The sequence below is a fragment of the Chrysoperla carnea genome, chromosome 4 (assembly GCF_905475395.1).
Source record: "Chrysoperla carnea chromosome 4, inChrCarn1.1, whole genome shotgun sequence".
NCBI classification, from domain to species: Eukaryota; Metazoa; Arthropoda; class Insecta; order Neuroptera; family Chrysopidae; genus Chrysoperla; species Chrysoperla carnea.
Window position 1 is genome coordinate 36,888,247 of NC_058340.1, and position 12,934 is coordinate 36,901,180.

The window sequence follows — 12,934 nt, forward strand, 5'->3', positions numbered from 1 at the left end:
TTTAGTTGAAACTGTTGCAGGATAAAAAACAATCGAATAATTGAATGGAAATTTAATTTATTTTATACGAACCTAAACAACAATAGAATTTTGTCTTATATTTATAAAGAAATAAATAAAATAGTTATTCTATAAATTCCAACAATGTATTTTTTGTAAATATCACGCATGTGTTTGGAGAAATTACATATGGTGATGCTGTACGCTCTATCAGAAAGTAATGAGAAACCAAATCCTAGGGACGAAAAACCTTTCATTAAAAAATTTTAATTTGATTTAGATTCATATTTTTAGTATTCTCATCACGTATTCTAGTAATAACAATTAGAATGTTTCAACGTTGGCGCGTTTTTAATTAGTTAGAGTTAGTTTCTAGATAATTTCTTATTATCTTACTTACCAATTTTCTTCATAATATTGGCTTTTCAATTTCGACAAAATGTTTAAATGTCCAATTTTCTTGTTTCTATGAACGGAGTAAAAAAAAGCAAATTATCTTCTATTGTATAAATTTCGAATCAAAAATTTTTACTTTCGTGTATCTCGAAAAGAATCCATGGAAACTTCTTAACCTAATATTTGTACAACCTTTGTATATTCCATTCAAAAATCCATGACACGCCATTAAAATCTTCCAAACAAAAGCAACTAAAATTGCAAAACGCGTTGGAACGCCACTATTTTGGAATGGTATTTGCTCTATAGAGAAGTGTTAAACTACGTTTTACAAGCCAAAAAAAAGTTGTGTTACCTGCGTAATCCGTAAAAAACTGCACAATTTTTGAAGTTAGTTGCTGCTATCATTTTGAAAGTATATTAAATTTGAAACAATTAAGGCCAACCCACAAGAGGAAACAGAAACCTTTTTAATCGATTCAGCTTGCCATGAATTTTAAGAATATGCAAAAATATTTTGAAATCTGTGAATTTTCATTTTTTTGGCCCAAAATTTATGTTTTTTCATTCAAAAAAGTTGTGAATTATCAGAAGTTAAACTTAATAGATATAATTTAAAGTAAGTACAAGAAAATTTCAATTGTGTGTTTTTTTTTTAAAGCAAATCGGCTACAAGTTGCGCTGAATATTTTAAAAATAAAGACCAAAGAAAAAAACACAAAATTATCTTACAAAATTGTACATGTACACAATCAATTCAAGCCAGCAAGATAATCAAAAAAAATCTGACTAAAATAGTAAGCTTTACCTTGGGATAGGATCATAGTTTCTGCCGTGGGACTTAAGATGTCCCACAACACTTACCGTTTTTATACCATGTATATATGTAATATATATAAAGGTATACTATGTTTAGTCCTAAGTTTGTAACGCTTAAAAATATTGACGCTACGAACAAAATTTTGTTATAGTTCATAAAATCACCTAATTAGCCCATTTCCGGTTGTCTGTCCGTCTTTCTGTCTGTCCGTCTGTGCGACTGTCTATCTGTCAACACGATAGCTCAAAATCGAAAAGAAATATCAATCTGAAATTTTTAAAGCGTGTTTAGGACGTAAAATTTGAGGTCGAGTTCGTAAATGAGCAATATGGGTCAATTGAGTCCGTAGGACCCATCTTGTAAACCGTTAAAGATAGAACAAAACTTTAAATTCTTATACAAAAATTAATAATTTTTGTTTGAAACATTTTTTCGTAAACATCATTGTTTACCCGTGAGGGCGCAAATTGTATAAGTATTATATTTGAATATCAGTATGATTGTGTGATATGTATGAATGTATAATGTGACAGAGTAATTAACACTGTCTATACATGGTATTTCAACAAATAACTCAGTCAATTGTTTGTTTTATCTTGATTATTTTATTTTATACTTTTTAGTATTCCGGCACCAAAAGAAAACCCTTGCATAACACTATATTAAAATTTATCATTCCTTATTTATCATTCTTAATTAAATTTAACATATAATTTGTATCTATTTTTGTAAAATCATTTTTATTTCCTTTATTTTGATACCCTACTCGTTAGTTTTGGTTTTTGATTTAACATTACTATTTTGTACCAAAATACTTTTATCGTTGAATCGTTTTCAGAAAAAATGTGATCAAATTTTCAATATTTCATACATAGCATATATGAAAATATTTGCGAATTGAAAATAACAACAAATAACAAACTTTTTGCTCGTTCCTTGATTAACAATTTTGATCTCTCGATGCCTCGATTTTCCTTAGTAAAGGGCTTCGTCAGAAAATTCAATTTTAAAGTACGAAATTCTTATTCAAAAAAATATTTACATTTTTAAAATCTTTTTTTTTTTTTTTTGGAGTAAATAATAATTAAAAATTGATCACCATATGAGAGTTTTTATACATTTTACGTATTGTGAAGTTCTGCCATTTGTTTCAGATGATCTGTAACGTTAAGGTATGTGGCAAATGTGAAGCATCTATAAATTAAGTAATTCATATTCGGTGTCCAGTATAGATATACTTTTTCTATTTATAAATTGATAAAAATGTAAATATTATTTGAATATGTTATAATTACTTTAATTAGTGGCCAAATTTATTATCGCCTCTTAATTGATGCATTTTTCAAAAAAATTCAAATTTTGCAAAATAGTGGTGCCAAAATAGCATTTTTGTGCTGATTTTATGATAGGCCCACTAATCGACTTGATTCCTACTAAAATACACTTGTAAATAAGTGTAAGTAAAGCAGAATTTGTCTAAGGACAAGAAAATTCAAAGGGATATCAACAACAAAAAACTACTAACAAGTGGACTAAAATTACCACGAGAAAGTTCTCAAGTTTGATGATATCTATTCGCACATGAAAATTGGATAATTCAAAATAATAGATCAAGTATGTCATATATTTAAGGAAAAAATAATGCAATTTGAAATGTAAATAAACCATAAAATTGAATACTGATCACAATTATGTGGACATTCAAAACAGTAAATTCAACGTTACCACCTATCAACTAAATTATTCAATTGTATGCACGCAAAAAGTATAAGGTTAAAATAGTTTCATTTGGAATAATAATAAATATATAACATCAAAAAACTCTTAAAAATAAATTTATTTCAGATTCAAAAAAAAAAAAAAATTATAAATTCGCTGTTTCATCTTTACCGTGCTTCTTGGATCCACCTGGATTTTCTTAATTATTTCACATAATTGTACTTAGCAATCTCCAAAACTTCCGAAGATAACTTTTGCTATTTATTTCCTTTTCGAATAACCATTTTCCTTTGAAAATTACAATTTGCCACTCAAAATTTTCATAACAAATCTAAAAAAACTATTTTGCCATACTATCTATGCCTTTTTCAATTTTGAAAATTGCACTTCCAAAGTATGTAGAATATTAATCTACACATATTCTCATGTATTTTCTAGAAGAAATCAATTCTTTGACCAGCTACAAAATCGACAAGCTACCATTACTTCTGGCTATTTTGACACGACTAAAAAAGTAATAAAAATTCCATCCAAAGTGATTTAATGCATTTAACGAAATTGTATATAAAGAACTAGCATTGACAATAATTTCAAACTCAAATAACATTTTGTTTTTTTAGTGAAAACATACTTTTTTAAAACGTCAACAACAATGTTTTCGATTATTAACAAATGCTCAACTTTTGTGTTTGTTGTTGGTCTTTTGGTGGTTTATTTTCAAGGAGCAGGTAAAAATGTTTATAAATTAGTAAATTATAATTTTATGTAGGTGGGCTATCATTTTAACTTCTCATATGCAAGGTGTACGTAACATCAATATTCAAAAATCTTAGGGGTTTAATATAGATAAAAACCATCCTCGAAGCAGGTTTCATATCGTGTAAAACTTTGAGGTCAATCGATGTAGAATTTTTTGAGTTCATAAGCAATACACAAACGAACATAACATTTATATATATAGATTTTACATTTTTAGCAACATTCAATAAATCGAAGAAATTTAGAAATAAAAAACTCTGTAAATTAACTAATTAATGGATTCAAAGACCGGTTTTTCTATTACTTCTAAAAAATTATTTTCAGATTCATCCCCAGTCAATGGCAATGAGAGAAATTTAATGTCTATGGGTAGTCTTAGTAGTATGGCTAATCTTCCTCAAGTAAGTGATGCATCTATTACAAATGCAAATGTGAATGACAAACAGAATGATTTAATGGAAGAGATTAAAGATATGATGCAACAAATGATGAGTATGGGAATGTCAGGAATGGATATGACAGAAAAGCTATAATAAATGTTATATGTAGATAGACCAAAACTTTTGTCTTATTTCAAAGAATAAATAAATAAATTAAACTAAAAATAACAACAATGTATTTTTTTTAATATCACACAATCCAGTGCCTTTAGTTGGCAAACAGCGGAATCCTCTAAAAAATTAGTGGTAAGGTGGGTTTTTAAAAGTACGAAGAATTACGAATAATTAGCAGTTACTCACTTGCTGGGCAATTTCACGTGGACACCTTCTTTTGAAAATACAGCCTGCGCTTAGCACTCACAATGTGGCATTTACCATGACAACGGTTAGCAACAAAACGTTAGAATTTGAAAATAATGAATTTGTATAGAACTTTATATGCATATATATAGCAAGTTTAATTTATCATCAATAATATATATTACAAAATATCTTAAATTTATAGTTCCTAGCCTAGACTTTACCTATAACACATCGTTTATCACGCCAACCGATTTCAATTATGCTTTTTTTAGTGAAAAATTTGTCAGTGTATTTCAGGTTAAGCAAAAATCAAAAAATCAACTCAAATCTAGAAAACCTACTTAAAAAAAAAACGATTTCAATACAAATTAATACGCACTAAAAAGTAAAAAATAACGATAATATAATGTAGTTACAATTATTGTTATTTTTGGAGTCGGTTTCAGCCAATTTAAGGTAGAAAACTGTTTTGTCATAGTTATTTGTCTGGCATCTTGACACCGACTCCTAAAATAACAATAATTGATACTACATTATATTATCGTTATTTTTTACTTTTTAGTGCATATTAATTTGTTTTAATACAACAAAACCTTGTATTATACTACTTTTTAATACAATTTATCATTCCTTAAAAATTTTGAGAAAAATGCTATAAGAATTTTTAATATTTTATACATAGCTTATATGAAAATATTTGTGGATTAGATATCGTACAACAAATAACAAACCTTCCGCTCGTTCCACGATAACTATTTCGCTTTCTCGCTTCTTCGACTTTCTTTTGTGGAGGATCTCGTCAGAAAACTTATTTAAAGTTACTTATACACGAACTTTTTGACTGACATTCCTGGAACTAAATTCTTACTTAAGAATATATGTTACTTGCATTTTAAAGATCTTAATTTATTTGAAGTTAATCATAATTAAAAATCGATCACCATATAGGACACCCTCCATATCATGACGCTTCCGCCTGTAACGTTTAAATGTGTTACGTGTAAATGAAACATCTATGAATTAAGAAAATAATATTCGGTGTCCAGTTGATATGCTTTTTCTAATTTTAAATTGATAAAAATGTAAATATCATTTGAATATGTTATAATTACTTTAATTAGTGGAAAAATATATTATCGCCTCTTACTTGATACATTTTTTATAAAAATTTAAATTTGCAAAATAGTGGTGCCAAAATAGCAGCTGACTTTATGGTAGGTATACAAATCGATTTCTTTTAAAGTACACTTGAAAACATCTGTAAATTGACAATTCTACAGTGAAAGTAAGTCAAACTCAATATAAGAACTTGAAAATTCATAATGACACAGATCCAATATGCCCAATTAATTAATTTGGAAATAGTTATTTTTAACATAAATAAACGGCGAAAAAGAATTAAAATCGTCACGAAAGAATTTTCAAGTTCGATGATAGCTATACGGATATACAAATTAATCAGCTAAATTTTTCAATTTTATGCCGAAGCAAAGGTGATTTAACAAATTTTAAGCAGTTTACCAAAATTAACACCCCCGTTATAAAAATCGATCAATAGAGACATTTTATTGACACCTCTCAATGTTTCCTGACCAAATTATGAAGAAGTAATGCCTTCGTCAGATTCTCCTGCAATGAGGTTTCTCTTTCGTATCCTCCTTTTCATTTTCTTTGACTATTGTAAGCTCCAAGGCTTACAGATGAACTATACTACGTCTGTTGATATAAATGATTCAATACTGATTAACGCTTATGTAAGTTGATGTTCATACATACTCTGATGTACAAAGAACTACTGTACATCAATTGTGATGTAGACAGACGATCAAGTGTACATCTATAAGATATAACTATATCTATTATGATCTCAATTTAACCATTTTTTCCATTAAAAGAAATCATCAGAATTATTCGGGTATATAATCTAGTTTTTCACGACTCTATGTTAAAGTAAACAGAAATATAAGGCTTCAAATTTTAGATGACATCAAAAAATTCTCTACAAAAATTTATTTTAAATTCACAAAAAAGATTATAAATTCGCTGTTTTTTGCCGGGCAAAATCTTTACCGGGCTTTTTGGTTCCCCTATAATTTTCCTAATTTTTAACTTTTCACATTAGAAAATATTGCTAGTTATTTCTTTTTCGAAAGACCGTTTTCCTTAAAACGAGGAAGCATAGTATTTGAATATTACAATTTACACAACAGAATCTTAATTCCAGATCTAAAGAACCAACTACTTTATTCTCTATGTTTTTTGTTTACTTTCGTTAAAAAAAATTGTTTCCCTAGAATTGATTCCGCCTTTTTCAATTTTATCTACACATATTCTGGCTATTTTGACACGACTAAAAAGCAATAAAATTCCATCAAAATTGATTTAATGCGTTTAACGAAATCGTATATAAAAAACTAGCCTTGGCAATAATTTCAAACTCAAATAATATTTTGTTTTCTTATTGAAAACATACTTTTTTAAAACGTCAACGACAATGTTTTCGATTATTAACAAATGCTCAACTTTTGTGTTTGTTGTTGGTCTTTTGGTGGTTTATTTTCAAGGAACAGGTAAACAAATTTTCATTAAAAACTTATAATTTTATTTATATGAGCTTTCATTTCAACTTCTCGTATGCATTGTAGAGTTAATATTTTTAACAGTAAGTCATTTTTTAGCGTTCTCTGCACGTGTTCTAATAATAACAGAATGTTTCAACAGCCGCGTTTTTAATGACCTAAAGTTTAATTTCTAGATAATTTTATTTATTTTTTTTTTTTAAATGCTCTGAGTGTACAAAACAAATTTTCTACTATTTAATAAATTTGATTTCAAAAACAACTAAATAGAAGTATTCATTGCATTCAATTGAATTTGAATTTACTTTTTTTTACCGGATCAGGAACATGATATTGGCGCTCCCTCTATTCGGCGTTTGAAATAAATTTGTAAAAAAATCTCTCAAATATAATAATACGTGAAATTTTTTTGGAAAAATAAAAACTGTCTAATAAATTAGAACTCTTTAATATTATTATAACCTAAATGATATATGATATATGACTTTTTTATATGTTTGATGAATTGAACAATTATAGATTAAACGCTTAAAACATCACAAGTACAATATTTAGAATGCGGCTGGATTGTATTTCACAATGGCCGGTGTATTTTGAATGGCTTTTAAAGTAAACATTAAAACGTCGAATACATTCAGGATAAATTGTTCATGTGGTTGAAACATAGCATGCTCCGCTCCGATAATTAGTCTTTTAATTAAGGTACAGCTTGCTTAAAATTATTAGTATCTATTTTCAAGAATTTTAAATTGTGTAAACATAAAGTATCAGGATTTGCCCCCTCCCGCCACCCTGCTCTCGATTCGGGACTGATTGAATAGAAGCAGGCTAATATTTTGTTCTATGACTATTGACTACTAAAGTTAGAGCCGTACGAGCTATACGCTCTTCAAAATTCTTCTCTTTCAGATTGTCCCCATACATTTCTGATAATTCGGTTGCCATATTACTAATAATTATTAAAAATTATTTTCAGATTCAGCTCCTATGGATGGGATGATGGATAAGATGTGTACTATGAGTATGATGCAATCAGAACCTACGGGTATGATGGCGATGCTGTGTGGTAATACTATGAGTCCAGAAAATGGAGAATCTGTGACAATTCCAGCAGAAGAATTTGATATATTGGGTGTCATGCCTGTAGTTGGAGGGGTTATAGGATAAAAAACAACCGAATAATTGAATGGAAATTTAATTTATTTTATACGAACCTAAACAACAATAGAATTTTGTCTTATATTTATAAAGAAATAAATAAAATAGTTATTCTATAAATTCCAACAATGTATTTTTTGTAAATATCACGCGTGATTTTTGGTGCTGGTCTTCTGTAGTTGGAGAAATTACATGTGGTGATGGTGTACCCTCTATCAGAAGGTGTGAATCAAAATGAGAAACCAAATCCTAGCGAGTAAAAAACGTTTCATTAAAAAATTTTAATTTTATTTAGATTCATATTTTTAGTATTTTTATCAAACATTCTAGTAATAACAATTAGAATGTTTCAACGTTGGTGCGTTTTTAATGATTTTGAGTTAGTTTCTAGATAATTCGTTATTTTTTTAATTTGAAATTTTCTTCATAATATTGGCTTTTCAATTTCGACAGAATATTTAAATGTCCAACTTTTAGTGTCTATGAAAGGAGTAAACAAAAGCAAAATTTTTTCTATTTTACAAATTTCGAATCAAAAATTTTTGCTTTCGTGTATCTCGAAAAGAAACCATGGAAACTTCTTAATCCGTGAAAAACTGCACAATTTTTTTACATGAGTTGATTTTATCATTTTGAATGTATCTTAATTTGAAACAATTAAAGCCAACCCACAAGAGGAAAAAAAACTTTTTTAGTCGTTTCAGCTTGCTCTCCCACGACACCTCTCGTATTTTATTTTATTTTATTTTATACTTGGTATTCCGGCACCAAAAATAAACCTTGTAGAACACTATATTAAAACTTTTTAATTCAATTTATCATTCCTAATTAAATGTGAACACATAATTTGTATCTATTTTTGTAAACTCATTTTTATTTCCTTTATTTTGATACCCTGCCCGTTAGTTTTGGTTTTTTATTCAACATTACTATTTTGTACTAAAAAAAACCGTTAGAAGCAATAAAAAATTATTTTTCGCAAAAAAATATTGAAAATGATTGTATTATTGAAAATTTTCAGAAAAAATGTGATCAAATTTTCAATATTTCATGCATAGCATATATGAAAATATTTATGGATAAAATGTCGCACAATAAATAACAAATTTTTCGCTCGTTCCTCGATAAACAATTTCCATATCTCGATTCTTCTATTTTCTTCAGTAAAGGGCCTCGTCAGAAAATTATATGTTAAAGTAATTAGTTTAGAAACAGCGATTTATTTGAAGTAAATGATAATTAAAAATTGATCAACATATAGGACACCCTCCATGTCATGACGCTTCCGTGCGTAACGTTTAAATGTGGTATGTGTATGAAACACCTATAAATTAAATAAATAATATTTGGTGTCCAGTAGATATACTTTTTATACCATGTATATATGAAATATCAAAGTATCATAGTTTAGTCCCAAGTTTGTAAGATTAATTAGTCCATTTTCTGTGTGTGGACACGATATTTGAAAAACGAAAAGATATATTAAAGTGAAGGTTTTAAAGCGTGCTCAGGATGTAAAAAGTGTGGCTAAGTTCTTAAATGAGCAACATAGGTGAATTGGATCTTGAGACGATAGAACCCATATTGTAATCCGTTTGAGATAGAACAAAAGTGAAAATAAGGTTAAAGCATTAGTACATGTATTGTATTATATCAAGTATATAATTATTGTTATTATGTATGTGGTTGTTTATTAATATTTCCTACTGAGGAAATGAAAAGCAAGATACTCTTATTACTTTGTGTTTAAGAGTGACTATCTTTATTTACTTACATGACTTAAAAAGCAAACGATTGCGTTATCAACACTATCTACACATGGTATTTCAACAATTAAATCAGTCTATTGTTTGTTTTGACTTGTTCTAATTAAAAATTGATAAAAATGTAAATATTAAATGTTATGATTACTTTAATGAGCGGCCAAATTTATTATCACCTCTTAATTGATACATTTTTAATTCAAAAATTTAAATTAACAAAATAGTACTGTCAAGATAGCATTTTTGTGCTGATTTTATGGAAGGTCCTCTAATCCACTTGATTTTTTTTTTAAATAAATTTTTCAATTTTACGCTGAAGCAAAAGTGGAATAATAAATTTTACGCTTGTAAGCAGTTTCAAAATTAGAACCTCCGTAATAAAAATCGATTAATAAAGCCTTTTTATAGTTCTTTATTTCTTAGAACCTATAAAATCGTGCTGGTTTTTCACGGCTCTGTATTAAAGTATGCAGAAATATAAGGTTAACAAAGTTTTAGATGACATTAAAAAACTCTTTAGAAAAAATTTATTTCAAATTCACAAAAAAATATTATAAAATCGCTGTTTCATCTTTACCGTGCTTTTTGGATGCACCTAAATTTTCTTTATTATTAACTTTTCACACTAGAAAATATTGCTACTTATTTCTTTTTCAAATAACCATTTTCCTTAAAACGAGGAAGCATCAGATTTGAATATTACAATTTGCACACCAATCGTAATTCCAGATCTAAAAAACCATCTACTTTATTCTTTTTGTTTCGCCTTCTCATTTTTTCAATTTTATCAACACATATTCACTATTATTTTCTAAAAGAAATCAAGTCGATTCGTCGACCTGCCACAAAAATTCGTCGACCTGAAAATCGACAGGTTTCCAAAACCCATGGTTATTTTGACACGACTAAAAAAGTAATAAAAATTCCATCAAAATTGATTTAATGCGTTTAACGAAATCGTATATAAAGAACTAGCATTGACAATAATTTCAAACTCAAATAATATTTTGTTTTTTTAGTGAAAACATACTTTTTTAAAACGTCAACGACAATGTTTTCGATTATTAACAAATGCACAACTTTGGTGTTTGTTGTTGGTCTTTTGGTGGTTTATTTTCAAGGAACAGGTAAACAAGTTTTCATTAAAAACTTATAATTTTAGTTATATGAGCTTTCATTTCAACTTCTCGTATGCATTGTAGAGTTAATATTTGTAACCGTAGGCCATATTTTTGTAACAGCAACTCTTATTTTTAGTGTTTTCTTCACGTGTTATAGTAATAACAATTAGAATTTTTCAACTGACGCGTTTTTAATGGCCTAGAGTTTGGTTTCTAGATAATTGTTTTTTTTTCTCCATTCACAAGTTCCATTCATAACAATGGTTTCTTATTTTCGATAATTTATAAATTTGGTTTCAAAAATTTTTACTATCGTATATCTCGAAAAAAACTGATTGATCTAAGGCTTGTATAATCTTTTGTGTTTGTATAATCATCAATCTCGGAAACGGTTCCAACGATTTTCATGAAAATTAGTATGTAGGGGTTTTTAGGTGCGAAAAATCGATCTAGCTAGCTTTCATTTTAAGAAAACGTCGTTTTCTCTCGGAAACGGGTCCAAAGATTTACATTAAATTTAGTATGCAGGTAGTTTCGAGTGCGAAAAAGCGATTTAGATAGGTTTTATTTAAAATAAATAACGAGCAGACCTTAGTCTCCCAGGTACTTAAAATATCACAAGTACAACATTTAGAATGCGACTGAATTGTATTCGATTGTATTTCACAATGACCTGGGTATTTTGTGTGGCTTTAAGGGAAACATTAAAACGTCGAATACATCCAGGATAAATTTGTTCATGTGGTTGAAACATAGCATGCCCCGCTTCGAAAATTATTCTTTTAACTTATGTACAGCCTGCTTAAATTCTATTTTAAGTATCTATTTTCAAAGAATTTTAAATTGTGTAGCATAAAGTACCTATCTCGATTTGCCCTCCCACCCTGCTCTCGATCCGGGACTGATTTAATGGAATCAGGATAATATTTTGTTCAATGATTACTAAACTTAGAGTCGATTGGACATTACAATCTACAAAATTTTTCTCTTCCAGATTGTTCCCATACACTTTTTATAATTCGGTTGACATTTTATTAATGATTCTTAAAAATTATTTTCAGATTCAGCTCCTATGGATGGGATGATGGATAAGATGTGTACTATGAATATGATGCAATCAGATCCTACTGGTATGAAGGGGAAGCTGTGTGGTAATACTATGAGTCCAGAAAGTGACGACTCTGTGACAATTGCACCAGAAGGAATGCAACAGAATGATATAAATGAAGAATTTAAACAGAATGATATAAATGAAGAATTTAAACAGAATGATATAAATGAAGAAATTAAAGGAATGATGCAACAAATGATGGGAGGAATGGGAGGAATGGGAGGAATGGGAATGTAATTAAGGTTAAATGTAGTTAGACAAAAATTTTTGTCTGCTTTCAATAAATAAATAAATTATTCTATAAAGAATAAATGTTTTTTTTTTAACATAGAACAAGACTCCCGCGTTATAGCCTTCACTTGTCCTGTCCTCACTTATCCCCCTTTTGCTCACAATTCATGGTTTTTTTTTACGTGGACCCCTAAATTTTTTAAATAAAGTACAGCCTGCGCTATTTACTGATAATGTGGCTTTTATCATGACAACGATTAGGATGACGACAGATAAAACAGAATGAATTTGAAAATGATCAATTTTTCATACGAACTGCCATCTCTTTTTTCAGTTATTTTAAAATATTTCTCGCTCTCGTAGGTAAATTGTCTTATTTGAAAAGGGCGTTGTTCAAAAAGAGCTTCAATGAAAAACCAAATTCTTGGTTGTACAGATAGCCTTCCTTTAGTTGGAGAATTATTACAAAGATAAAAAACAATTAAATAATTGAATGGAAATTTAATTTATGTTATACGCACCTTAACAACAATA

At 28.4% G+C, this 12,934-nt stretch overlaps 1 protein-coding gene across 1 annotated transcript; it reads left to right on the top strand.

The window, feature by feature from the left end:
• The first annotated feature begins 10,988 nt into the window (after positions 1 to 10,988).
• LOC123298702 lies at positions 10,989 to 12,457 on the top strand. The gene is made up of 2 exons (XM_044880794.1): positions 10,989 to 11,064; positions 12,120 to 12,457. Exons 1-2 carry the CDS (start codon positions 10,989 to 10,991, stop codon positions 12,404 to 12,406), a joined length of 363 nt encoding a protein of 120 aa, XP_044736729.1. The 3' UTR covers positions 12,407 to 12,457.
• Positions 12,458 to 12,934: the final 477 nt, after the last annotated feature.

What these genes read in the sequence shown, in the direction of transcription:
- LOC123298702 (XM_044880794.1), top strand. Translation starts at nt 10,989, where the DNA reads ATGTTTTCGATTATTAACAAATGCACAACTTTGGTGTTTGTTGTTGGT. An exon ending in GGTTTATTTTCAAGGAACAG is followed by an intron (nt 11,065 to 12,119) that starts GTAAACAAGTTT and finishes AATTATTTTCAG; the next exon opens with ATTCAGCTCCTATGGATGGG.